This window comes from Miniopterus schreibersii, assembly GCF_964146895.1.
Source record: "Miniopterus schreibersii genome assembly, chromosome: 3".
NCBI classification, from domain to species: Eukaryota; Metazoa; Chordata; class Mammalia; order Chiroptera; family Miniopteridae; genus Miniopterus; species Miniopterus schreibersii.
In genome coordinates this window covers 9,147,966-9,173,581 of record NC_138103.1, presented here as the reverse complement: position 1 = coordinate 9,173,581, position 25,616 = coordinate 9,147,966, and the positions used below count along the sequence as shown (strand labels likewise).

General features: G+C 49.5%; 2 protein-coding genes across 2 annotated transcripts; both read right to left on the bottom strand.

The window, feature by feature from the left end:
* Positions 1 to 2,043: 2,043 nt before the first annotated feature.
* Positions 2,044 to 15,797, bottom strand: DECR2 (2,4-dienoyl-CoA reductase 2). The gene is made up of 11 exons (XM_081131411.1): positions 15,471 to 15,797; positions 14,931 to 14,999; positions 13,708 to 13,759; positions 12,953 to 13,088; positions 12,556 to 12,680; positions 12,386 to 12,479; positions 12,088 to 12,192; positions 11,379 to 11,587; positions 4,618 to 10,287; positions 3,799 to 3,907; positions 2,044 to 3,045 (listed from the first exon to the last, which is right to left on the bottom strand). Exons 1-8 carry the CDS (start codon positions 15,548 to 15,550, stop codon positions 11,379 to 11,381), a joined length of 870 nt encoding a protein of 289 aa, XP_080987537.1. The 5' UTR covers positions 15,551 to 15,797; the 3' UTR covers positions 2,044 to 3,045; positions 3,799 to 3,907; positions 4,618 to 10,287.
* Positions 15,798 to 16,908: 1,111 nt separating this feature from the next.
* On the bottom strand, positions 16,909 to 20,406 carry NME4 (NME/NM23 nucleoside diphosphate kinase 4). Its single transcript, XM_081133702.1, has 5 exons — positions 20,096 to 20,406; positions 18,350 to 18,483; positions 17,965 to 18,066; positions 17,753 to 17,865; positions 16,909 to 17,332 (listed from the first exon to the last, which is right to left on the bottom strand). Exons 1-5 carry the CDS (start codon positions 20,364 to 20,366, stop codon positions 17,209 to 17,211), a joined length of 744 nt encoding a protein of 247 aa, XP_080989828.1. The 5' UTR covers positions 20,367 to 20,406; the 3' UTR covers positions 16,909 to 17,208.
* Positions 20,407 to 25,616: the final 5,210 nt, after the last annotated feature.

The following is a 25,616-nucleotide window of genomic DNA, read 5'->3' as shown; positions in this document are numbered from 1 at the left end:
TTCTTTAGATAAACTCCCTTATCAGCCCTGGCCAGTGTGGCTAAGTGATTAGAGCATAGGCCCCAGCACTGAAGGGTCACAGGTTTGATTCCTGGTCAAGGGCACTTACCTGGGTTTCAGGTTCCATCACCGCAGACACAGGTCTGGGCTCCTGCAGGAGGCAACCAATTGATGTTGATGTTTCTCTTCCCCTCCTCCCTCCCTCCCTTACACTCTCTATAAAATCAATGGAAAAAAATATCCTCCGGTGAGAATTAACAAAAAAAAAACAAACCCTCATCAGTTTTTGATGTTGCATATATCTGCTCCCTGCCTGTGACCCCTTCATGAACTCTGTCTTTTGGGAAGATTAGACAAAAATCTTTAATTTTGAGTAGACAACCCATTAGTTTTATCCTTGGTGGCTTTGCTAATCCTGAGGAGAGGATGGACTGTTCTATAACTGGTGCCAGTTATCTATACAGAAACCTCACAACTAGATCTCTATATCACATCAGTTACAAAAATAATTACAGAGTAATCAGAGACATAAAGGTGGAAAGTGAAACTTTTAGAAGACATTGGAAAATATACTTACGACCTTGGAGCAGGAAAATTTCTTACACAAGAATAAAAATTACAAACCATTAAAGAAATGAATGATTCAGATTTAAATACGTTAAAATTTGAGCCTTCCAAAAGTATAGGGACAAAAATCAGATAAGTGGGGCCTGGAAGAGAGGGGAATTTGTGACTATTCTATATCTTGATTGTAATGGTAGTTCTATATTGTATGCGTTTGTCAAAACTCACAGAATTGCTCACCACAAAGGGGTAAATTTTACTGTATGTAAATTATACTTTAGTAAAGAATAATATTTTTTCAAATTAGCCTTCCGTTTGATAAAAAACATCATACACTGGTGTCTTAGCCTGCTATAACCAAATACCGTGTACTGGGTGGCTTAAACAACAGACATTTATTTTTCATAATTCTGGAAGCTGAGAAGTCCAACATCAAGATGGCAGCAAATCTGTTCCTGTTAAGAGCTCTTTTCTTGGCTTATGAGGGCTTCCTTCTAGGTGTATCCTCGCCTGGGAGAGAGAGCCATTTCTCTCTCTTCCTCTTCTTTTTTTTAAGTTAAAAAATATATATATGTCTTTATTGATTTCAGAGAGAGGAAGAGGGAGAGAGAGAGAGAGAGAGAGAAACATCAGTGATGAGAGTCATTGATCTGCTGTCTCCTGCATGCCCCTTACCAGGGACCGAGCAAGCAACCTCGGCATGTGCCCTGACCAGGAATATGAACATGATCTCCTGGGTCATAGGTCAATGCTCAACCGCAGAGCCATGCTGACCGGGTACTTCTTCTTACAAAGCCACTAACTTCATCATTGGGGCCCCACCCACATGACTTCATGTAACCCTAATTACCTCCCAAAAGCTCCATTTCCAAATACCATCGAATTGGGGGTTAGGGCTTCAACTAATGGATTTGAGGAACACAATTCACTCCATAGCAACTGGAAGGAGATTTAGAACAAGGGTTCATTTCCAGAATACACAAAGAAGTCCTCAAAAACCAGTGAAAGAACAGCTACCCAGTAAAAAAAGTGAGCAATGAATATGAACAAGCAGCCCCAGAGGAGGAAACTCAAGTGGCCAGTAAACATAAAAAAGATGCCGAACCCCATTGGTACTCAAAGGAATGAATAAAGATAGCATTTGACACCAATCAGAGTGAAAGTTAAGTCTGATCCCAGCAGAGTACAGGGATTCACATTACTAATACAGCACTTGCACTTCTGTACCTTCCAGGACAGGTTCATGAGGAGACAGGAAGGAGATGTTCTTGCAGCAACTGGTTTTCATGGTTCCGTGAAGAGACTGCTGAATGGCTGAGGTGTAACCTATTGTAATGGAACACTATGCAGTCGTTTCCCAGAATGAACCCCATCTGCCACCTCGACATGAGCAGACTTCTAAAACAAGCGAAAACGAAGTTACAGAACTGTGTAACAGCATTTTTGCAGAGTCTAAAAGCACACCCTCAATGACATCTATTGTTTTTAAACACCTTTATTTGTAGTAAAAATACCAAAACAAGCATGGGAATTCTATTGAGGGGGACAGAAGAAGAAAGGGGTGAAAGGTGAAATTTAGCTCTACCTATAAGATTTATTTCCTTACAAGACAGGCAGATTGGGAGCAAACAGGGCAAAGGATCAACACCTGGTGAAACCGGTGGGGAATACATGGGTGTGTCTTGTTTTTTCTTGTTATTAAATATTGTCCACATATTTTAATAATTTCATAATTAAACACTTTTAAAATTAAGTAAATAAATCATCACCCAGTCTCAAAGATATTTGCCTATATTTATAGTTTTCCCGTTCACTCTATGTCTTTAATCCATTTGGAGTTTTTCTGTTTCAATGTAATGTAAGGTAGGGACCTGATTTTATTTTTCTCACCTAATGAGCCAGTTTCCCCCAGACTATCTGTTCTTTCCCCACCTATTTGTAAGGTAACCTCTATCAGCCATTTTGTTGTAATTTTTTTTAATTGATTTTTTTAGAGAAAGGAAGAGAGAGGGATAGAGAGATAGAAACATCGATGAGAGAGAAACATCGATCGGCTGCCTCCTGCATGCCCCCTCTGGGGATGAGTCCGAAACCCGGACATGTGCCCTGACCAGGAATCGAACCTAGAACTCCTAGTTCATAGGTCAATGCTCAACCACTGAGCCACACCTGCCGGACTGTGGTATTTGAAAATAATTTGTATCAAAAGTGAACTGATATTAGGAACCCAGATCAGAGAGTTGGGGACCAGGTTCTGGGGAGCTATCTGAAGAAGTCCCCCTCCCAAAGAGACAAGTCCAGATGTGTCTGTGGCAGGCCCTTCTCTCAATGAGCACCGAGGGCCATGTGGGGCTGGACATTGCTGCTTGTAGAGAGCCTTGTGTCCCAGAGCACCATGTTCAGGGCTGAGCCTCCAGTGGTCATGTGGGAGCCTCCCGCAGGGTGGTTTGGGGCAGCTGGCCAGGGGTAGCCTTGGTTGCCCTGGAGATGGACACAACAGGAGAGGGACTGAGCTCTTTTCTAGAGAAAGAAGAGGGGTGCCAGGGTGACGGGTCAGGGTGAGGAAGGAGCAGGGCCACTGAACAGCCTGCACTGGGCCCCCTAAAAAGGGGTCCTGGACCCAGCTGAGTGCCCAGCGCCTCTTCCTACTATTCCCACCTTTCAGCCAGATTTCTTTTTTTTTTCTTTTTTAATATATCTTTATTGATTTCAGAGAGAGGAAAGGAGAGGGAGAGAGGGGGTAGAAACATCAATGATGAGAGAGTCATTGATTGAGCCTGCACCCTGGACATGTGCCCTGACCAGGAATCGAACCCCGATAGCCTGGATCCTAGGTCGACGCTCAACCGCTGAGCCACACCCAGCCAGGCTCAGCCAGATTTCTTGATTCCCCTTCTCATGGAACTTTTTCTACTACATGGCCACCCCCTTCTGGCTGGTCTTGCCCTCCCAGGACCTGAGCTGTCATCCTGGATAGCTCACCACTTCTTCCCCACTGTCACCTGAGGGTAAGGGTAAGGGGGGTGGGGGGTAGATTACCAAGGGAATGGAGGAAATGTTTTGCAGGTGGTGGATATGTTCCTTATTGTGATTGTTGTGATGGCTGCACAGGTACAGACATATGTCAGAATTCATCAGTTACACACTTTATAGCCCTAGCAGGTTTGGCTCAGTGGTTAGTGTAAGCCTGCAGACTGAAGGGTCCCGGGTTCGATTCCAGCCAAGGGCACGTACCTTGGTTGCAGGCTCAATCCCCGGCCCCGGTCGGGCACGTGTGGCAGAGAAAAAATGGGTGTGTCTCTCTCACATCAATGTTTCTCTCTCCTCCCTGCTTCTACTCTCTCTGAAAAGCAATGAAAAAAATAACATCAGGTGAGGATTTTTAAAAAAGATGAAAAGAATTATATGCTTTACATAAGTACAGTTTATTGTATGTCAATTATATTTCAATCAAGCTATAAACAAAGACTGCCAGCCAAATTTATATATACTTTAATCCTCACTAATCCACTCTAAGGACGTGCTTAAAGAGAAGAAGGGAGGGGGAGAGAGAAACATCGATGTGAAAGAGAAACATCCACCCACTGGGGATCGAACTGGCAACATCTCAGTGCACAGACAAGGCTCAACCACCTGAGCCACCCTGGCCAGGCACCAGCCAAATATTTTTAATTTCCAATTTTGGAAACAAAATTAACATTTTGTAAAGAGAAGTCAATTTTAGATCTAGATCACACTCTCCCCCTGTAGCCTCCAGCAGTTGAGAGCACAGATCCACACTCGTGTTTACTGATATTTTATTCAGCGGGATAGGATTTTTTTCACCTTCAAATTTAGTAAAGTACATTTCTTAGAGTAAAAATAAAATATGAGTTTGAAAGGCACAATATAATTCCTTCAGATTCAATCAAAGTTTAGATGATTTTCCTATTTTGCCATTTCACTCGGAAGTTGCTGGCATCTCTAATCCCCACTGTGCCCGGAGTGCTTCATAGCCCACTTTGTAGCCCACATTCTGCACCCACCACACCTCCCCTGCAACCAAAATCATACCTGGGGGAACGGCCCTGAGGGCAGTAAGAAGTTTGTATATGGATTTAGAACTTCCTTTTTTTAGCGTCCGGTCACATTTTCCACAGAGGTGATCTAATCTGCATCATTCTCATCCCATTGTGTAAAAATTGTCCAAATTACCTGTGATGATGGAAAAGTTAAAAGTTAATTCTGCGTATTTCTCGTTCCTTCTTCAACAGACACCTGCCAGGTAATGTCTTATCGAGATACTCTGACAAACGGATGTCATGAGGTACTCCAAAAATTTCCCAAACCTGGACATAATGTTATCCTCTAAGAGTTCAATTAGTGAAGTCCACGCTGATTATGTTTGTCATCTGAGAAAACAATGCAAGAGATAACCAGTAAATAAAGACTAAAGAGTCCTATAAACCTCTGCCTGCTAACAAGGTGACCTGGGGTCTAATTCCAGAGACCTAAACCAGAATCCAGTGTTAAACAGGAAAGCAGCAATGCCTTATGGGGCCTGTTTCACTCCAGGGTTCCATTAACATGAGCAAGAAAAACGAAAGTCCAAAGAAGGATCCGTTCTCCACCGCGGTCCCTAACACAGAAGAGCTGAGTCAGGCAGAGTCCTGCTCCCAGGATATAAATGGGAAGCACGTGGAGATCATCAGACTTAGGCTACCTCTGCCATCTCCCAAGTGGCCTTTCGGTTTCACCTGAGACGGGGACCTGAGATTCATCCAGTCACTGAAAAGGAGTGTACACACACACACACACACACACACACACACACACACACACACGTTATTGGCTTACTGGGCTACAAATTGGTCTTTTTTTAATTTATTGATTTGAGAGAAACATCGATTTGTTGTTCCACTTATGAATTCATTGGTCAATTCCTTTTTTTTCTTTTTGGCAATCCTCTCCTGAGGATATTCTTCCGTTGATTTTCAGAGAGAGTGGGAAGGAGGGAGGGGGAGAGAGAGAGAAACATCAACGTGAGAGAGACACATCGACCAGTTGCCCCCGCAGGTGCCCTGCTGGAGATTGAACCCGAAACCCAGGCACATGCTTTTGACAGGGAATTAAACCTGAGACCCTTCGGTGTGTAGGCCAACGATCCAACCACTTAGCAATACCAGCCAGGGCCATTGGTTGATTCCTGTATGTGCCCTGACCAGAGATCGAACCCATGACCTTGCTGTATTGGAAGGATGCTCTAAACAACTGAGCTATTTGACCAAGACCTACACATCGGTCTTTAGTGAGTTTGTTTGGTGTGACTCAGGACCCATATGGAATGGTCTAATATAACACATTTTCTAGAAGCAGCCTCTCTCCATTCAAGCCCATGACTGTAGTGGGACTTGTCGTGTTTGTCTGATGTGATCAATCCTTGGCCACGGCTTAATGAGCAAGAGCCCGACGCCTGACCCAAACCAAGTGAACAAACACATTTCTTCAGGAATTTGGGCTTGAGTCTGACAGAAGGAACTCTGTCTTTTTTCAAGGGACTGGGCTATAGTTTATGCACATGGCAATGGGACCAGCATATGGAGACAGCTGATATGCAGGGAGGGGAAGCTACTGGCTCACAGGGTCAGGTGAAGTTGAGAGAAAAGGGGCCTCAGGGCCCTGGCTCCAAGCTTTGTCCTGGAGCTCCAGAGCATTCTACCCTTGCAGCCAGGATCCTCCTCATGCATTCCCTCTGTTTGGATCTGAACAGCCAGAGTAGGTTTCTGCCAAATGCGTCCAACAGAGACCAACTTAAGCATCCCAAGGGAAATATCCAAGGGGCCCATGCCCAGCCCCTTCCCAGAATGGGAAGCCCTGAGCCCAGAGAGCCCATTTGCCCTGCTCAAGAGGACGTTGTTGTCCAGCTGCAGCACTGGGTAGAACAAGGGAACAAAAGATGCTCACCTGAACTGGAAGCCCAGGGTGGGGTCTTGATCTGACCCATAGGATAGATAAAATGATGTGAGGGTCAGAGGACAGAGGAACATCTGCTGAGCCTCAAACTGTTGAGATTCTCAGGGATTCCTCATCTCTTCCTGCTTCTCTCAGTGAGGACAGGAAGCAGGGAAGTTTAGGAGAGTCAGAATCCTGTTTGAGTTCCCAGTCAGCGTACTGGACAAAGTATGGGCTCAGTACGCATGGAAGGAAAGGGGAGAGGAAGACAGAAGGGGGACAGGGGGAAGGAGGGGAATGACTCTGAGCGACGGTGGGGCGGGGTGAGGGGTATGACAACCCAGCAATTGAGAAAACAATGTGGCCTGAGTCTGGCATTTGGAAGACCAGCATTAGCACTAGGTGTCTAACCTCCAGGTCCTCCAGAAGTGACCTGAAAGACAAAGCTAGCACATGCAAGTCAGTCTAATTTAACCAGGTTACCATGGGAACAGGAGTCAGCAGAGAGAAATGCCCTCAAATGAGCACTGGTTATTTAAGGCAATTTTAAGATTTTCTTTGCTTTCTGTAAATACAAAAGTGAATGAGCCCAGCCCGGCTGGTGTGGCTTTGTGGTTGAGCATTGACCAGTTCAAATCCCAGTCAGGGCATATGCTCGGGTTGTGGGCTTGATCCCCAGTGGGGGGCATGCAGAAGAAAGCCAATCAATGACTCTCTCATCATTGATGTTTCTATCTCTCTCTCTCCCTTCCTCTCTCTGAAATCAATAAAGATATATTTTTTAAAAAAAGAAAGAAAATGAATGAACCCAGATATTCATTGCATTATAGCAACATCTCAGTAATAACCTGTGTGACTCACAACAGCATAGCAGGCTGTTCATTTATTCATTCAACAAATACAGCGTACAATGCTTTTCAACATGTGCATCTGCCCCCTGAGAAGATGAAGACATGGAAAAGGCCTGTCTGGCGTCGCTCAGTGGTTGAACATCAACTTATGATCTAGAAGATCCCGGTTCGATTCTGTCAGGGCACATGCCTGGGTTGCGGGCTCAATCCCCAGTAGAGGGCGTGTAGGAGGCAGCCGGTCATTGACTCTCATCATTGATGTTTCTCTCTCTCTCTCCCTCTCTCTGAAGTCAATAAAGACTTTTTTTTAAAAAAAAAAAAAAAGACATGGAAAAGGGGTTACAAGGCCATACTCCAAGTGGTAGTCTTTTTGTGCTTAGCAGCCCTCTGCTTTGGCTGATGTTTTATGTATAGTTTTTAATAAATAAAAAACATCTTTTTTTATTTCAGAGAGAAGAAGGCAAGAAATAGAAACATCGATGAGAGAGTCATTGATTGGCTGCCTCCTGCATGTCCCCCACCGGGGATTGAGCCCACAACCATGTGCCCTGACCAGGAATCGAACCGGCGGTCTCCTGGATCATAGGTCAATGCTCAACTGCTGAGCCACACCAGCCAGGCATGTATAGTTTTGAAAGGATGAAAGTAAAACACCCTCACCCCATCGAAGGGGGAACCGAGTTGGTAGGACCCGTAAATCAGCTCCCAAGGCTAAGGCTTAAGAAAACTCTGACTAGGGTTCACATATAAAAAAAGTATCCTTCCTTTCAGAAAACTTGGCATATTCTAGGGGCATTTTAGAGATTAATGTGAAAGGGGATAACTTAGTTATCTGCTAGTTGCCACCAAGCTCAAGTGCCACTGCTGGGACTGATGTCACACCTGTGCACCTGGCCCTCACCAGCCTGTAAGTGATGCCTGCTGACCCGAGTCCCTAGTAGTCATCCCATACCTGCAGGATGACAGCCTGGGCTTGTAAACTGAGCCAGAGGCTGAGTTCTCATCACCAAATTGACCACCACATGTAGGTGATGAACCAGGGAGACAGGCTTTTTTGTTAATCCCCACCCAAGGATTTTTTTTTCCCATTGATTTTTAGAGAGAGTGGAAGGGAGAGAGAAAGAGAGAGAGACATTGATGTGAGAGAGACACATAAATTTGTTGCTTCCTGCACGTGCTGCAACCAGGGCTGGGGATGGACCTGCAACCCAGGTACATACCCTCGATCAGGAACTGAACTGGAGAACCTTCAGTGCATGGGCAGACACTCTAACCACTCTCTTGTCCCCCTAGGGCTTGTCCCCCTCAACAGCCAGGGCTGTGATGATTAATTTTATGTGTCAACTTGACTGGACAAAGGGATGCTCAAATAGCTGGGTGTCTCTGGAAGAGATTAGCATAGTAGACTGAGTGAAGATCCACCCTCACCATTGTGTGTGGCATCATCTAATCCAATCCACTGATGGCAGAATTCTCTCTACCTCTCTTTTGCCCTTGGCCATCAGATTCCTGGTTCTCAGGCTTTTGACCCTGACTGAATTACACCATCGGCTCTCTTGGGTCTCCTGCTTACAGATCATGGGACTCCTCAGCCTCCTATTTAATCCCTTTAATAAATCCCATATATATCTGTATATATTCTATTGGTTCTGTTTCTCTGGAGCACGCTAATACAGTAAGAAAAGGCTTACCCCTGGAACGTGCACCTCAACTGTGCATCCCAACCTTCAAAAGCAGCAGAGCCTAGTCATTGATGGTGGGACACTCACCCTCCTCAGGCCATACCCCAGGGCCTGCTCCTTAGGACAGCAGGCCCAATTTCTCTGCATATGGGGGTGGGGGTGGTCTCAGGATAGCCTCTGCCTCTCACTGGTGGATCTCCCCAGTAACTGCTTTCACTCATTTGTCTTGTCCCCCCAGCAGCATCATAAGGGCCCATTCTGCCTTCCTGGTGAAATTGATGCCACCACATTTTGGTCTCTCTGACAAGGAGCATCTTTAAATAGCAAAAGGTGCTTCCTCTGCCAGGTGGCCTACCAGCTGGGATGGTCCAGGGGTTTCCCTGTCATTTCCTTGCACCTGTGGAGAAGAGGTGGTTTCTTTTCATAGAATGAAGAGAATTGAACAAGGGACAAGTGAGCGTGGTCCTCTGGGGGAAAGGGCTCACACTCAGCCCTCTAATGGCACAGGGAACTGACCAAGAGCAAACAGGGACCTTGCAGGGTCTTCCAGCACTAGGTAGGATACATTTTTTAAACTCTTCACAGGAAGACACATCCCCTACCTCTAACTGACCAGATCACCAGTGATTCGCTTCAAGTATCTTCCTTTTCCTTCTAAAAACTTTTGCGAAGTCCAATGAATAGATGTTTTGCAGTAAAAATATTATTCTTTAAGGAAATGCATTTTCTGGCAAAGCTCTAGGACCTGTGCTTATACAAATGGGTGGTACCAACAGGGAGGGGTGGAACTGTGTGTGCCTAGCCAGAGGGCCAACCTACAGCTTTGAGGGCATTGAACCTTGGCACATCCACTGGAAACAGGCAGGATGCCAGCCCAGGCTGGGACTAGGCAGGACAGGATAGTCCCTAACCCTAGGTCAGGGGGTGAGGTGCATACCCCAGCAACTGGTCTGCATCCCCACTCTCGGAACTCTGGAATGCTGACCACCCCCTGGCAGACATCTGTGTGGTGTGGGCAGTCAACAGGCTGGCCTCACTGCCTGGTCACTCCCACCCATGCACAGGAGATGGGGCCATGGGAAGGAAATGTGGACACAGCACAGCTCCCAGAGGAGGGGTCAGTCTCTGCTTCAGCTGCTCTGCCAGGGTGGTTGGTTTGGAGTTCTCAGCTGGGTGAGAGGTAGATCCCAGGAATCCAAGAGTGGGTTGCAGACCAGGTTCTCCTTCAGAATGCCTTCTTTTCCTCAGCTGTCCAGCTCCTGTCAGAAATGCCAGCAGACACCAAGGTCACAGAGAACTGAAGGGCACCAGGGCCCATCTCCTGCACAGCCTAGGGGGCTGTATCTGCCACCTGGGCAGTACCCACAAGTGGCTGGGAGAAGGCAGTGGGCAGCCAAGCCTTGTGTATCCACTGGGGGTGGCAGACATCAGCAGTCCCCTTCTGCCCTCTTCCAGAGCTCCCCTAGATGAGTGCTCCTTACCCCAGTGACTGGTTTACCAGCCCCAGGATCCCCCCTACACCCCACCTCCAGTTGCCCGGTGGCCCACAGGCACTCAGAACATGTCTGATGGCAACTAAACCACAGAGGGCCTTAGAAGAGGGGCTTCTCAACATCACCTGTGCTCACAAACCCATCTCCAGGGAAGATGGGAGGGGGGATTACCATAGAAACCCTGCTCCAAACTTGGTTTCACAGTGTGACTGAACTGTGAACTCCTGGGCTATCCCTTCACCATACCCACCCCTTCAGATGGGAAAAGAAACAGCCAAAGTCCTAGAACATTCCACTACCACCTTGTGATGGGGACCCAAGAGGTTCAGCGAGCATAGGTGTTCAGAGACATGAGCAGGGCCTCAGCCTTCCTCAGAGGAAGCTGCTGCTCAGAGAATCAGGATGAGTGGGACTCATGGACCAGCCATACCACTGGGACTGGTGGGGGAAGGGAGGGAAGGCAGAGAGCAATGGCACCCTCCCATGGGCTCAGACAGCCCTCAGGCCTCCAGAGAGGGTCACCCAGGGGAGTTCCCAAAGAGAGGCTTCCTGTCTCCCAGGCAAGCCATGCCAACACTAGTTTGTAGGAGGGCCCTGAGATCTGGGGTACAGCTTCATTGGCTGGGACCCCTCCCAGCACCACCCAAGACCCCTTCCCAGTCTTGTACTACATATGGCCTGGTCTGTTGGGGTAATGGAAGCCCAAATGTGCCCAAGAACACATCTAGAAATATGCCCAAAGAATTGAAAGGAAACACATCAGGGCCCAGATAGTGACCAAAAGCCCACCAGATGGGGGTTTTGGGAAGCGGGCCATGGACCCAAGTGACCCCCAGAAGGTAGGAGTGGCACATCACCTAGAGCTTAGCAGAGAAGGATGCGAAATCTTCCAGCAACTTGATGTCGTTAGGGAACGTCAGCCACACCCCGCCGTCAACCACCAGCAAGGCCCCTGTCACGTAGGATGCCAAAGGGCTGGCCAGGTAGAGTGCGCTATGGGCGATCTCCGTCTTGTTCCCCAGCCTCTGCAGGGGGCTGGCCAGGATCTTGTTGGCCTGGGGGCCACCTGGGAGGTCAACCTTTGTGAGCCCCAGGATGCCAAGGCCCTCCACCCTCCCCTGTCCAGCTTTCCCTAAACCACATCCGAGAATGTTGCAGGCACTGTTAGCATTATCCTGGTGGAGCAGAAACAGGCCAGGTACCGAGTAACACTGACAAAGAACCAGCATAGGGCTTTTTGATGTATACCCTGCCAAGGTTCTGGAAGCTTCAACGGAAGCCCCTTTGTGTCCGACTCACACATCAAGGCCAGTAGCCCTGTGGCCTCTACCTCAAGGGAACAGCTTCTCAAGTCTGGTTGACCCTTAGTTCATTGCAGCTGTGTGCTAACCAAAAATAGCTCTGACCTGACCTGAGAACAGACTCTTTGCCAGCCCCAGGGAGCCATGATGACTTGGCACTTGCCCCAGGCTTGTCCCGGCCAGGTGGGAGGGGAGCCCATGGAGGCACTGTGTGACCTGTACCTAGGGGAGCATCCAAGGGGGCTGGGCTTCCTGAGAGCCTTACCTAGCCGCCGGAACCCCTCCGTGCCACTGATAGGGCCCGGGGCAAGGCTGTTGACTCGGATGTTCTGGGGACCCCACTCCACAGCCAAGTGCCGCGTCATTGCATCTGTATGGAAGGCAGGCAGGCATGAGAAAGAATGCAGGGCTGCTATGCCTTCTAGGCTGGCCTGGATTAAAGTGAGGACTCAGGGTCAGGGCTGGGCCTCTCCACTGCCGACTCGGACACTGCTGGCTTCCACAGACAGGCAAGAGAGGGACCTTAAGGAATCCAGGAGAGCAGACTAGATGGGGAATCATACCCACAGCCGCCTTGGCAGAGCCTGCGTGCACTTGGAGCACCTGCCCCCGGGCACCCAGCGTTGCAGTGATGTTCACGATTACTCCTCCATGGTCCTGCAAGGGATGGAGGAGGGGGTTGTCAGTGAGTAGACCACCATAAGAGGAGAGGCCCCGGCCAGAGAACACTCACCCGGAAGAACTTCTTGTAGAGCACGTGAGACACATTGAATGTGCCCAAGGTGTCAATGTCCATCACGACCTTGAAGGCATTGAAGGACAACGCACTAGCCGGGCACAGAAAGTTTCCAGCCGCACCTGCGGAATGGAAGGAGATACAGATGGTACTGGAGCCCTCAGCAGTTAGAGCATAGAAACTTCAGGGTGGCCCAAGCTGGACAGGGAAGGAGGCTTAAAACTGCCTCTGACTCTGACTCAGCTGAGTTCACACTGCAATGACTTGGAAGGAACAAAGTTGGGCCAAGATAGTGGCCTGGAGCCCAGGGCAGAAGTTCTGGGACCTCCAAGAAGGAAGGTCTAGTATTGTTGACTCATCAGAAAACCCCTGGCCTACCTTAACAGTGACTCACAGTTTATGAGAATGTCAATTTTCCCAAATTCCTTCAGTGCCTGGTCCACGGCAGCCATGATGGCTGGGGGATCTCGGACATCCATAGATAAAGGGAGGCACCGCTGGCCAGTGGCAGCACTCAGCTTTCTGGCAGCCTAGAAGCCAGACAGGAAGAAAGAGTAGAGGTGGGTAGCGGCCGAGTAGCCTCAGCCTGGAGGGAACAGCCCTTCAGAATCTGAGGATGTGCCCAGGTTCTGCTGGGAAGCCAGGGTTTGTTGTTGGACTCCACTCGGGAAATGCGGCTGGCAGGCAGTTACTCTCTGGGTCCACAACCTCTGGTGGACGTTTCTAAGAAATTCAACACTCTCTGCCCCACCACCAGCCCTAGGTTCCTCCCTCCACATCACCTTCCAGGCCACTGGTCATGGGTCAGCGGCAACTCTAGCTGAACTCCAGTCCCTGCCCAGAGACCCACTGTGACAGTGGTGAGACTTTCCTCCTGGGACATGTGGACCACTATTATAACCCAGGTGAGCTCAGAAATCTCTGTTGGTGTCAGTACCAGTCAACATGAGGGTCACTCACAAGACCCAATAATTAATTTTTTTAAAAGCCAGGGGTAGCCCTGAGAGGCAACTTCCACTGAAGCTTGATATTTGGAAGAGGACCAGCTTTTGGTGTCAACATCCTCTGGGCCTCAGGACCCTCCAGGTTCAGGCTCTGGGTCTCCACAGCCACCCATAGATGAGATGCACAGTAGAGGCCCTCCCTCACCATTGACACTCTTGGAAGGCTTCTGCTGGCGATGACAGTGTGGCAGCCGTGCCTGCAAAGCCAGAGCGCAGGAGTGAGGGTGGTAAGGTGCAAGGGATACACCCAGGCGGGCTCCTGCCCAGAGCTCTAAGCAGAGCGCCCTCCCTCAACGGTCTCTCGGGCTGAAGCACCAGCCCAGGGCTGAACGTACAGCCGGTAGAGGACACAGGGGTCTGAGCAGGGCTAAGCCACTCTTGTGGGACTTCAGGTGGATGCCATCAGTCCCATCCCCAGGGTTTCTGGATTGGCCTCTCTGGCACCAGGATACAGGCCCTGCCCCAAACACCGTGGGCACAGCACCAAAGCAGCTGCGAGCATTAAGTGGGGGCCCACGCATCTGCATGGGGCCTGCTGGGTCCCCCTGGCATGGCTGTGTGCCCCTGCCCCTCTCTCCCTGTGATGTTGGAGAGGACAGAGAACCCATTCTGAAGTCAGGGCACCTGCACTGCCTCGCTTCCTGACAAACTCACACAGTGGTGGTGGCAACAATAGCACCTATCACCTGCTAAGCAGGTTTTACCTGCTCCTCAAAATGACCCCGACCAGCTAGCCATGCTCTGCTCAGAGAAACAACATGCCCAAAGCCACCAGCTTAGAAAACAAGTTCACCTAGAATGAATGAATCCCAAAATCTTGTCCAGTGGGACTCATCTCTCTGATATGAAAAGTAGGGGCCTGGGAGAAACTGGGGAGGGTTGCTAGGATATCAACAGGCTCCCTCTCCCCAAACCCCAGCCTCACTCTGGGCCTCTCCCATGTGGGGGTGACAAGCTGCTGACCTGGGCCTGAGGCCACAGAACTTGTTTCAAGAGACAATGTGCCCCAACCTCCCAAAAAGAGACACTGCTCTGCATGCAACTGGGTCCTCCATGACCCTGGCTCACTGAGGCTGCAGGGGACTCTGCAATAGTTACCTCAACCTGTTGAACTCTCCCTCTTTAAATAAATGAGGGTGCTGAGACCAGAGCCACACAGTCTCTACTAACTTCTAGGAGGGGACCCTGGAGTCTTGCCTACCCTAGGACAGCACCTGACCCCTTTCAGATGCTCTCAGAAGGCTCATTGCCTAGAGGGGTTTCCATCTTGCCCAGGAATTCCAGGGTCCAGAGGGGAGGTATGAGAGTCAGTCCTGGGGGGGGGGGGGCACGGAGTGATGGGCACAGAGCAAACAGAGCAGTGCTCACCGCATAAAAATCTCAGCAATCCGGAACCCAATCCCAGAGCCACCACCTGTGATGAAGGCGACTTTGTCCCTGGGGGAAAAAACAAGAGGCTTTTTAAAGATACCCCTATTACCTGGGGAGCGCGGGAAGGCTGCGGCTCTGGGAGGACTTTGACCCTATGAACTTGGGCACTTCCATCAAATTTAGACTGTTGACAAGTAAAATAAAACCCTAAAGACTGCGTTCCTAGGCTTTCTGGGTCTTCCAGAAATCCTATTTCAGCCTAAAATCCTCTATTCATAAAGTTGTTCATTAAGTTGAGTGATGTTTTCAAAACATCCAGCGGTCCTCCGCCTGCCTCACTCCCACCCTCCCAGAACTACCATTAGCAAGACCCAGCAGCACTGGCCAAGACAAGCAGAACGTGCTCTCAGCAGGGCAAAGATCAAAGTACCGGGGCACCTGGACGCCCCAAACCCGGGTCCTGCTCCCCGGGCGCCTCCAGTCCCTGGCCCGGCTCCCTGCGACGCCGCCGAAAGCAGGCCCGGACTAGGCCCTCACCGGAGTAGGTCGGGGCAAAAGAGGTGGCGGTACTCAGGGAGACAGTCGTCCTCAGTGACATCGGGCGGCGGCTGGGCCATGGCGCTCGGGGCAGGCGCGCGGCGGCGAGCACGGCAAGGACCTGCTTCGGATCAGACCCCAGCTTCCACCACCAGGGCGAGCGGCGCTCTACTAACGTCACCTCCGAGCAGCCCCCGAGTGCACAGACGAGAGCCCCGCCCACCGCCGCCACCCCGCCACCGCCGCCACCCCGCCCACAGACGCCCTCGCTCCCCACAGGTCACCCGGGCGCCCACAGATGGCTCCTCCCCCTTCTCAGGATGCCCCGCCCTGCAGCGTGTCCACCCCCCTCGCTCCTCCCTGGATCCCCGCCCACCCCGCTGGCCCCGCCCACAGCTGCCTCAGCTTCAAGGACGTCTGGCCCGCTGAGGCCACGTGGAGCGCTGAGCCTGAGGGCAGGCAGGCCTGTCCCAGAACCCGGGAGGGCGCAAGCGCAGTGCTGCAGGTGGATTTCTGAGGCCGAGGCCAGGTGAGTGGGCCTGCAAACCGTCCACAGGACTAAGTCCTTTCCCCAAGATTGGGTGTCAGTACCGTGGTTGCAGCCAGCTAGACACAGCGGACACTCAGTTCCAGGGTTAAGGTCAGGCTGGCCCAGCTGTGCATTTAAAACACCCGGTTGGGAGGTGCTGAGCATTTAAATGCCCTCCCTCCCAGACACCTCCCTCTCCTGTTGCATAAAAATTAGGAAGGGGAGCGAGCGAAGGAGACTCCAGCCCAGAAAAGCCATGGAAAATGAGAACGGCCTTTGCCTCCCTTGCCCAGCCCCAACTGCCTCACAGTGCCAGTTCCCAAAATGACCCATTTTGAGAGAAATAAATGTCAGGGCAAGGACCAGGGCATCCTTCATCAAGAAGGCAAAAAAAAAAAAAAAAAAATCAAACAAGGACCAAGTCACCCTTAGCAGGTGTAATCTACAGTGTCCAGTACCTGTCACAAGTGACTACAGACACCTGGGGACTAGGGGTGCGATGTAGTGTCAACATGAAAACAAGTGGACACCAGGCAGCCTCTGCCACATGAAGCCATGAAAAGGCGAGGAGGCCATGGTCACCAGGCTTTCTGCTCTGAGGGTGGTCTCAGCTACCAACTCCCAGCCACCCCTTCCTGCCACACTCATCCTGCCCAAGGCAGGAAGCGCCTCCTTCAGAAGAATCAGATCCATAGGGGGCTGGGACAGCATCAGCTTCAGGGCCTAGCTTGATTCCCCCAAATTTCAGGTTGGAGGTCTCTGGATCTCTGAGTCATACATTCAACAGTTATTGATCCCCTACTAGTGTATGAGATGGTAAGCTTCATCTCTACTCTCAAACTGCTTACAACTCTGATAAAGGCCTCTTTAGTACCTAGTCGCCGCAGTAATGAGTGCTCCACCCCCATGCACAGCACAGTGAATTTTAATGTGTCCCCTATGGAGGAGGGGAGATTAAACTACCCACTTTTGGAGACACCCCAAAGGTGGTCTGGCATTTTGGTATGCAAAGTATTTGGTCCAATCTATCACTGGCTTAGGATACCAAAAGGCACATGAAGTTGGCTCAAATGCTCTAGGCTGAGGCAGAAGGTGAACATGGAAGTGGTCTGGAACAGATAGGCAGAGCACAGGGATGGGCTCAAGTTCTTGTGGACAGAGGTAGTTGGTCCTGGGTGGATGCTGGGGCAGCCGAGGGCAGCCTGAGGCTCAGGCTGGGTAGAGGCTGCTCCGGTGGCCTTCATCAGCCCAGTCAACCAGCTCATTGCTCTGGAACCACAGCTGGATCTCCCTCTGGGCCCCCTCCACGGAGTCACTGGCGTGGATGACATTCCTGTGCCAGGTAATAAGTAGCAGAGGTAAGGAACAGGCTTCAACATGACATGCATCTTGGGATTTCTAGGAACGGTCTGATTCCCTTCTGTCCAAAGAAGCAAACTGGGTGATTATGCAGAGGGGAAAGGAAGAAGAGGGGAGCTAGAAAACTGGGTTCCAGCCTGGCCTCAGCCTCTTTCTGACAACCTCATGGACCAGCCCAGACTGTTACTGGGAGCCTAATTTTCCCACCAGTCCTCCCTCAGGGTATCTGGCAAGAGTTAGATAACAGACAATGATGGCAGAGTACATACACAACACACAGGGAATGCTTTATCTCCTGAGACTAGCAAGCAGTACGTGTGATGGCCCACACCAAAAGCCTCTTCTGGCTTTACTTTCGCCCAGCTTGTGACTGAGTGTGCCAGGGCCCCTGTACCTGCTGATGTGGAAGCTGAAGTCTCCTCGAATGGTGCCAGGGGCAGCCTCAGCTGAGTCAGTGTGTCCTATCATGGCCCTTGAGGTGCAGACCACATTGGGGCCTTCCCAGACCTGCAGCACAGAGATAAAGGTAGGGAGAAGTGAGGATCACCAAGGGTTCAGCAGCTATGGGCTCAATCCGGGCCCTCCACCCCTTCCACCAGGCCATACCATGGCCACCACGGGGCCGGAGCTCATGTAGCTGATGAGGGCTGGGTAGAAGGGCTTCCTCTGAAGGTCATGGTAGTGCTCAGCAAGGACACTCTCTGGCGCCTGAGTGGCATTGGGGGAAGGAGTGAGAGGAGCCCCTGGAGAGGGAACCCCACTGGGCACTGGGGCAATGACTCTGCAGATAAGCCCTGCATGAGCTGGCATGCCAACCACAGCAGTGTAGGACAAATGCCACCTCCACCTCTCCATCCCTCCCCTTCTACTTCCAACAGGAAGAACGCTCCTCCTGAAGCAGGGCTGACATGAAGGGCTGAGGTCCTGAGGTCCGTGAGAAGCCCTCCCCCTAGTGCACTAAGGGACACCCATAGGTGGAGAGCCCTGGTACCTGAAGCATCTTCATCCCCACCAGCTTGAAGCCCCTCCTCTCAAAACGTCGAATCACATCCCCAACAAGCCGCCGCTGCACCCCATCTGGCTTCACGGCCACCAGGGTCCGCTCCAGGGTCCAGGAGGGCCCTCCTTTAGAAAAGGAGGGTTCAGGGATGCTGCCTCACCTTTTCATGTCTCCTGACCTGTGTTTCCCTGCCAGGACTCAGCTGCTACCTGGGCTAGTGTCTGCCTCCACCAGAGCAGCTCTGGAGGGGCTAAGTGTGGTGCTCAGAGCCAGGAACTGCCCAGCATGTTGCTGCGTGTCAGGGACAACCAGGGCACTGGGTTCCTGGGGGCTTCCAACCTGTTGGAGAGGCCATAACTCCTCCCAGGCAGTAGCAGAAGCTGCCCATGATGGAGGTGGTGTCACCTGAGAAGGCATCTTAGAGAGCCGGAAGACCCAGGGATGCCTCACTGGAAAGAAAGCATGACTCTGTCTCACTTTTGACTCCTGTCCTTGGGGATGATATAGCACAGACACTGTCTGAACCACCACCTGCCACATCACCAGGGACCCAGAGCCCATCTTCTGGGTCTGAGGTGAAGAAATAGCAGAGAACCAGGGAGAAGTGCAGTATATTCTCCCCACCAGGGAGGCCATGGACACCAGGACAAAAGGGACCTGGGGATTGAGAAGGTAGGTAGAGGGGTTCCTGTCTGCAGGAGAGGAAACCTGGAGGACTTCTCTTAGACCTTAAGGGCCAGGCAGGAAGTCTGTGCTGCTGTGGGGTTTCAAGGCAGGCAGCTTCCAGACCCAAGGACAGCACCAAGCCCTGCCCCACACAGCCAAGAAGACAGGAGGCTGCATTACCCTCCTACAGACCCAAGCCACTTCTAGAGCTCTGTAAACCCTCAGCATTGGATCCAGGGTCAAATGTGCTTTTGAGAGAGCCCAGACCCTGGATGTCCTGCAAAGTCCTTCAAAGACAGAACTGGCAGAGAAATGAGAGTAGGGCTGGAGCCAGCCAGCGTCCCCAGGCGCATCTGCAGCTGCCATTCTCCCATCCCCAGGAGGAAAATGAACCAAAACCTGTGCCGTGGGTGACCACACCAGGGGACGCCCCCGTCTTGTTTGTTCCCCCCAAACCCAGTGCCTAGGGGCCCGCTGTGTAGGCTGGCTTTGGAAGATGGCAGCTGACTCTTCCCAGCGTTTGGAACACCATGACATCTGGCTCTCAGCTAGGGTGAAGGACCAGTTACAGATATGAGCCCCGGGGCCCCAAATAGGGAAGGGCCAGGCTGACTTAAGGCCTGGAGAAAACACCCCAAGAACAGCGGTTCCGTGGGAGGAGTTTTCATCTGCTGAGAATGACTTCCCCGCCAGGAGCCCCGGCCTCGAAGGGATCGCCATCACCACCCAACGTGGCCACTAGGCCTCTGGCTTCCTCCTGCTCCGGAGTCTCCCGGTCCCTCTGTCCCGAGGCAACCTGGAGAGGTGGGCGGCAGGCGTGGGGAGTTGGAGGGCAATGAGCGGTAGGGGGAGGGGTGCAGGACCCCAACCCGGCCCGGGCAGGAACCCGAGGAACGCCCCTCTCCAGCCTGCAACTTCCCGGACACTCGGATCGCCCCCCACACCCATCCGCTCGGCGCCCAGCGAGTCAGGCGGGCTGCGGGGGTCAGGGCGCCCCCAGGGTTGCCGGGTCCTCACGTGCGCCAACCAAGGCTGAGAGGGGCCTGCCGCCGGTCCCCTCCCCCGACTCACCGGAGCTGGGGCGCACCAGCAGGCTGCAGACCCGGGCCCGGGAGCCGCACAGCAGCTCCCGCAGCACCGCGCGCCCGCAGAGGCCGCTCATGGCGCCCGGGCGGCGGGCGCGGGCTGAACGCTGGCGCAGTGCGCGGGACCGTAGAGCTTCCAGGGAGGGAAGAAAGGGAGGAGGGGCGCAGGGGTGGAGGAAAGAAATGAGGAGGGGCCGAGGGATAAGAGACGGAGGATGGGGCGGACAAATGGAGGGCAGCGCCGGCCTCGTCCCCATCTATCCCCGCCCCTTCCCTGCCCACCCCACCCCCAACCGCACCAGCTGCGGTCCCACGCCCGACTCTTCTCCGCTTGCAGGGCCCCTGGAAAAATGTGTCAATTTCTGTTAAAGTCAGAAGAGAAAAATAGATAATATGAACCCAGCGTAGATTATATTCGTCTTCATACCAATGCAGTCGTTAAATATTGACAAACAAAAAGCTGTATATATTTAATGTGCAGGATTTGGTGAGTTTGGAGATGAACCGTGAAACCATCACGACAATACATGCCATAAACAGATCCATCATCTCCAAAAGTTTTCTCCCACCCTCTTTATTATCATCATTATTATTATTGTGTGTTTCTGTGTTGAGAAATATAAGATCTACCTTTTTAGCTTTTTCTTGGTCATTCAGGTTGGCTGACAACACCTTGGTTTCCTTTCTTTTTTTTAATTCTCACCGGAGGTTATTTTTTCTATTGCTTATCAGAGAGAGTGGAAGGGAGAGAGAGAGAGAAACACCAACGTGAGAAAGACACATCGATTGGTTGTCTCCTGTAGAAGGAGGCCACGTTGGAGCCTGCAACCGAGGTAGGTGCCCTTGCCAGGAATTGAACCTGAGACCCTTCAGTCTGTAGGCCCACACTCTAACCACTGAGCCAAACCAGCTAGGACCTTTGGTTTTATCTAAAAATGTCTTTGTATTTATCTTTTATTTTTTATGTTTCTTTAGAGAGGGAGGAAGTAAAAGGAGACAGAGAGAAACATCAATGTGAGAGAGATACAGCAAGTGCTTGCCTTCCCTACGCGCCCCACCAGGGGTGGAACCTAAAACCTACATGCCCTGACAGGAATCAAACCTGCAACCTTCTGGTGCACAAGGTGCACAGACAACACTCCAACCAACTAGGCCACACCACCCAGGGCTTTGTCTTCATTCTTAAAGGACGTTTTTGTTGGATATCGAATCATGGATTGACAGTTTTTTTCTTTATTACAGCAGTTTAAAGATGACATTCAGGCCGTGGCTGGGTGACTCAGTTGGTCGGAGCGTTGTTCTGTGCACCAAAAGGTGGCACGTTCGATTCCCATTCAGGGCATATACCCAAGTTTCAGGTTTGATCCCCAGTCAGAGTGTGTATGGGAGGAAACTGATCAATGTTTCTCTCACATCTCGCTCTCTCTTCCTCTCTGTAAAATCAATTTTTACAAATGTTTTTTAAAAAATCAATAGACCTATCCTTGGGTGAAGATTAAAAACAAAAAAACAGAAAACGATGACATTCCACTGTCCTCTGACCTCTATGGCTTCTGATGAGAAGTCATAAGTCATGCAAACTGTCAATCCCTGGAAAGTCATTTTTCTCTGACTGCTTTTAATCTTGTCTCTTCAAGTTTGGTTTTCAGTAGTTAACTATGATATGCCTGGGTGTGTTTTTCTTTTTGTTGATTCTTCTAAGGGTTCACTGAGCTGCTCGAATCTGTAAATTAATGTCTTTCACCAAATTTGAGAATATTTCGTGCCCTGGCTGGGTAGCTCAGTTGGTTAGTGTCGTCCCAATACACCAAGGTTGTGGGTTCCATCTCCAGTCAGGGCACATACAAAAAACAACCAATGATGCATAAATAAGTGGAACAACAAATCAATGTTTCTCTCTCAAAAACCAATCAATCAATCAATCAATCAAGATAATATTTGGCTATTATTTCTTCACATATTTTTTCTGCCTCCTCTTTCCTGTCCTCTTGGGATTCTAATTTTAGACATGTTAGACCTCTTTCACCCCTGCTCAAGTCACTACAGGGAGGAGCCAAGGAGAGTGGGCTGCTTTCTGTAGGAGGAGGGACCCTGGATAGCCTCACTCCCACCTGCCAGATCAACTAATGAGGGGTGCCCAAAGGAGCCCTCAAATCAGAGAATAACATTTGGAGCCTCCTGCTCTGGCAGCCATCTTCAGCCCCTGTAACCCTCTATCATTATCCCTTGGAAAAGGGCCAGGAATTTGCTCTGGTCTTCATGCTCTAATGTGACTGGACCTTATACCTGGCTTAGTGTAGGCCAAGAGCCCTGAGTGCCCTTCATCCTCTGGTTCACAAGTGCCCACAGCCTTAGACAGGAGCACTCATTTGCCCAGATCAAAAGGGAATAAATAAGCCCAGCTGGGGTGGCTCAGTGGATTGAGCATCACCCCATGCACCAACTGATGATGTTTCTATCTCCCTCTCCCTTCCTTTCTCTCTAAAATCAATAACACATATTTAAAAGGGGGGGGCGGGTTAAATAAGAACTACTTGCTGAACTTTAAAAAACTAAACTAAACTAACCTTTAAGCATAATTTTGAGTGTATGTACTTCCTACTTTTGGTTGGAAAAGGACTTTTTTTTCCTCACTGAACTTTGTTTTAATGGGTCTCAAAATTCTATGGCAGATTTTTGGTCAAGTTATTTCCATTAAAAAGTACTGATTTTAAAAACTAATAACTTAAAAACTGCCACACACACGAACCAAATGGTCCACAAAACATTCTCCTTTCCTTCTGAATGTTTTACAATGCATTGTAATCATTAACCAGTCTTTTGCTGTTAAATTTAAATGGTCAATTGAGACAAAGAGTTCTGAGACTGTTGAAAATGACTTTTCTTTATGAAATGATAATAATAGATTGTAATTAGACTTAAGAAAATCTTTGTGCCCGGCCAAGCGTGGCTCGGCGGCTGAGCATTGATTTAGGATCCAGGAGATGGAGGTTCAATTCCTGGTCAGGGCACATGCCCGAGTTCCAGGCTCAGTCCCCAGTTGGGGGCATGCAGGAGGCCGTTGATCAATGACGACTCTCTCATTGTCTCTCTCTCCCCCTTTCCCGTCCTCTCTCTGAAATCAATAAAGATATATTTTTTTAAAAAAAGAAAGGACAAACTTTGTCCCTGGCAGGTGCGGCTCAGTTGGTTGGGCATCATCCTGTGCACCAAAAGGTTGCTGGTTATATTCCTGGTCAGGGCACATGCCCAGGTCGCAGGCTTGATCCCCAATAGGGGGCGTGCAGGAGGCATCCGATCCATATCTCCTCTCACATTGATGTTTCTACCCTTTTCTCTTAAAAAAAAAAAAAAAAAAATCAATAAAATAGTTACAATTAAAAAACAAAACAAAAACTTTGCTTTGGTAAATTAAAGATTCAGAAACCCCATGTTGTTGGTAAAACTTTTGGGGAAACTATTTCTATGCAACTCAGATGTCTGGGGACCCTGGTCTAGTTTATGCTGACAAGTTAGGCCATTGGAACAAGGAAGGAAGGTGACTTCTGCACCCACCACTCTCTGCTAGACCACATTAAGGTTTTTTTGTTTGTTTATTTACTTATTTATTTATTTATTTATTTATTTTTTTAGAGAGAGAGGAAGGGAGAGGGACACAGAGAGAGAAACATCCAAGTGCTGCAGCTCTTCCAACAATTATTTGAATAAAATTGAATTATAGTGGGGGTTTTGGGGAGGTGTCTTTTGTTAACCTTTGAAATTTTTATACAAAGCAAATATAATAATGCTCATTGTGGAAAACATACGTATGTTCCCCTGTCCCGCGCCTCATCCCTCTAACAGCCCTCCCCTCTGGGTGGGTGGATAGCACTCCACTTGGGCCATACTTACACAGCTAGTGAGAGGATTGGAGGGTGTTCCAGTCTGGAAACAGGATGTACCACATTATTCAGCAACTGGATTTTTAAAATATTCCTTCAGAAGATCCATAGGTTGTCTAAAAGTTGTGTAAAATTTGTCATGTATCTAGATCATAATTTATTCACCCATCCCCCTCACAGAGCTCCCAAGTTTCTGCAACTGCAAACAATTCTGCAGCCAACACCCATTTGCCTGTCCTTATGTCTTTGTATTTTCTATTACATTTTAATGGTGTCATGGTAACCTTCAAAAAGTTGGGGAGTTCACATTCCCACCAGCAAAGTGTGAGGCACCACATCCTGAGAGGCTTACCTTTGCTGCTTTTGACAAAGTGTCTTTTTAAAAAAATATATATATATATCTTTACTGATTTCAGAGAGAGGAAGGGAGAAGGAAAGAGAGAGAGAAACATCAATGATGAGAGAGTCATTGATTGGATGCCTCCTGCATACTCCCTACTGGGAATCGAGCCCACAACCTGGGCATGTGCCCTGACCGGGAATCGAACCTGATCTCCTGGATCCTAGGTTAATGCTCAACCGCTGAGCCACTCACAGCCGGGTTTGACAAGGTGTCCTGTTTTAATTTGTATTTTAAAAAGTGCAGTTGAGCAGCATTTCACATGTTGCATCTTTTCTCACCTTCTTCTGTAAGCTGCCTTTATATATAGTGTCAATTTTTCTTTTGGGTCATTTTTCAATGTGTAAATTTTCTTTCTATCTTGTTTATTAATCTTTTACCATATGCATAGAATATGTTTTCTCACATTTGTCTTTTGACTTAATCAGTGACTTTTATGCTTTTTACTTTCATATTTTTTTGGTAATCCTCACTTGAGGATATGTTTTTCACTGAATCTAGAGAGAAATGAGGGAGAGGGGGAGACAGAGAGAGAGACACACACACATCGATGTGAGGAGGACATTGATTGGTTGCCTTCCATACCTCCAGGAATTATGCCCACAACCTGGGTATGTGGCCCAACCGGTAATCAAACCCGAGACAATTTTGTGCACAGGACAATGCTCCAGCCAACTGAGCCACATCGCCCAGGGCTTTTCATACTTTTTATATTTACACAACATTTTAAAAAATGTAGTCAATAAGCTCTGGCCAGTCTGCTCAGCGGTTAGAGCATTGGCCTGCTTCCCAAAGAGTCGAGGGTTTGATTCCCAGTCAAGGGCATGTACCTGGGTTGCAGGTTCGATCCCCCGGCCTCAGTAATGGCAGAGGTGTGAGGCAACCAATTGATGTGTCTCCCACACAACCATACTTGTCTGTCTGTCTGTCTCTCTCTCCCTTCCTCACTTCTACTTTCTCTAAAAATCAATGGAATTAACAACAAAAATGTAGTAAAATAAGGAACATTTCCTTCTTGGTTTCCCAGTTTCCTGTCCATTTCGTTTAAGATATTCTTCTCCATCTCCGTATTCTAAGGGATGTGTTCTAAGTTTCCTTTTTAACATTTTAATCATTTTATTCTTGGGAGTTGACCATCTGATCTAGTTGGAATTCATTTTTTTGTATGCTGTGAGATAGAATACAGAACTGTGTATATTCAAAAGCCTCTAGACAGAGTCCTCTTG

Excerpts from the sequence above, each read along its gene's own strand:
- DECR2 (XM_081131411.1), bottom strand. The coding sequence starts at position 15,550 with ATGGCCCAGCCGCCGCCCGATGTCACTGAGGACGACTGTCTCCCTGAG. Across the intron at positions 12,681-12,952 it reads AATTGACATTCTCATAAACT|GTGCGGCTGGAAACTTTCTG; the intron begins GTGAGTCACTGT and ends TCCATTCCGCAG. Across the intron at positions 12,193-12,385 it reads CTCTGCCAAGGCGGCTGTGG|ATGCAATGACGCGGCACTTG; the intron begins GTATGATTCCCC and ends CCTTCCATACAG.
- NME4 (XM_081133702.1), bottom strand. The coding sequence starts at position 20,366 with ATGGGGACGAGGCCGGCGCTGCCCTCCATTTGTCCGCCCCATCCTCCG. Across the intron at positions 17,866-17,964 it reads CCGGCCCCGTGGTGGCCATG|GTCTGGGAAGGCCCCAATGT; the intron begins GTATGGCCTGGT and ends TCTGTGCTGCAG. Across the intron at positions 17,333-17,752 it reads TTCAGCTTCCACATCAGCAG|GAATGTCATCCACGCCAGTG; the intron begins GTACAGGGGCCC and ends TACCTGGCACAG.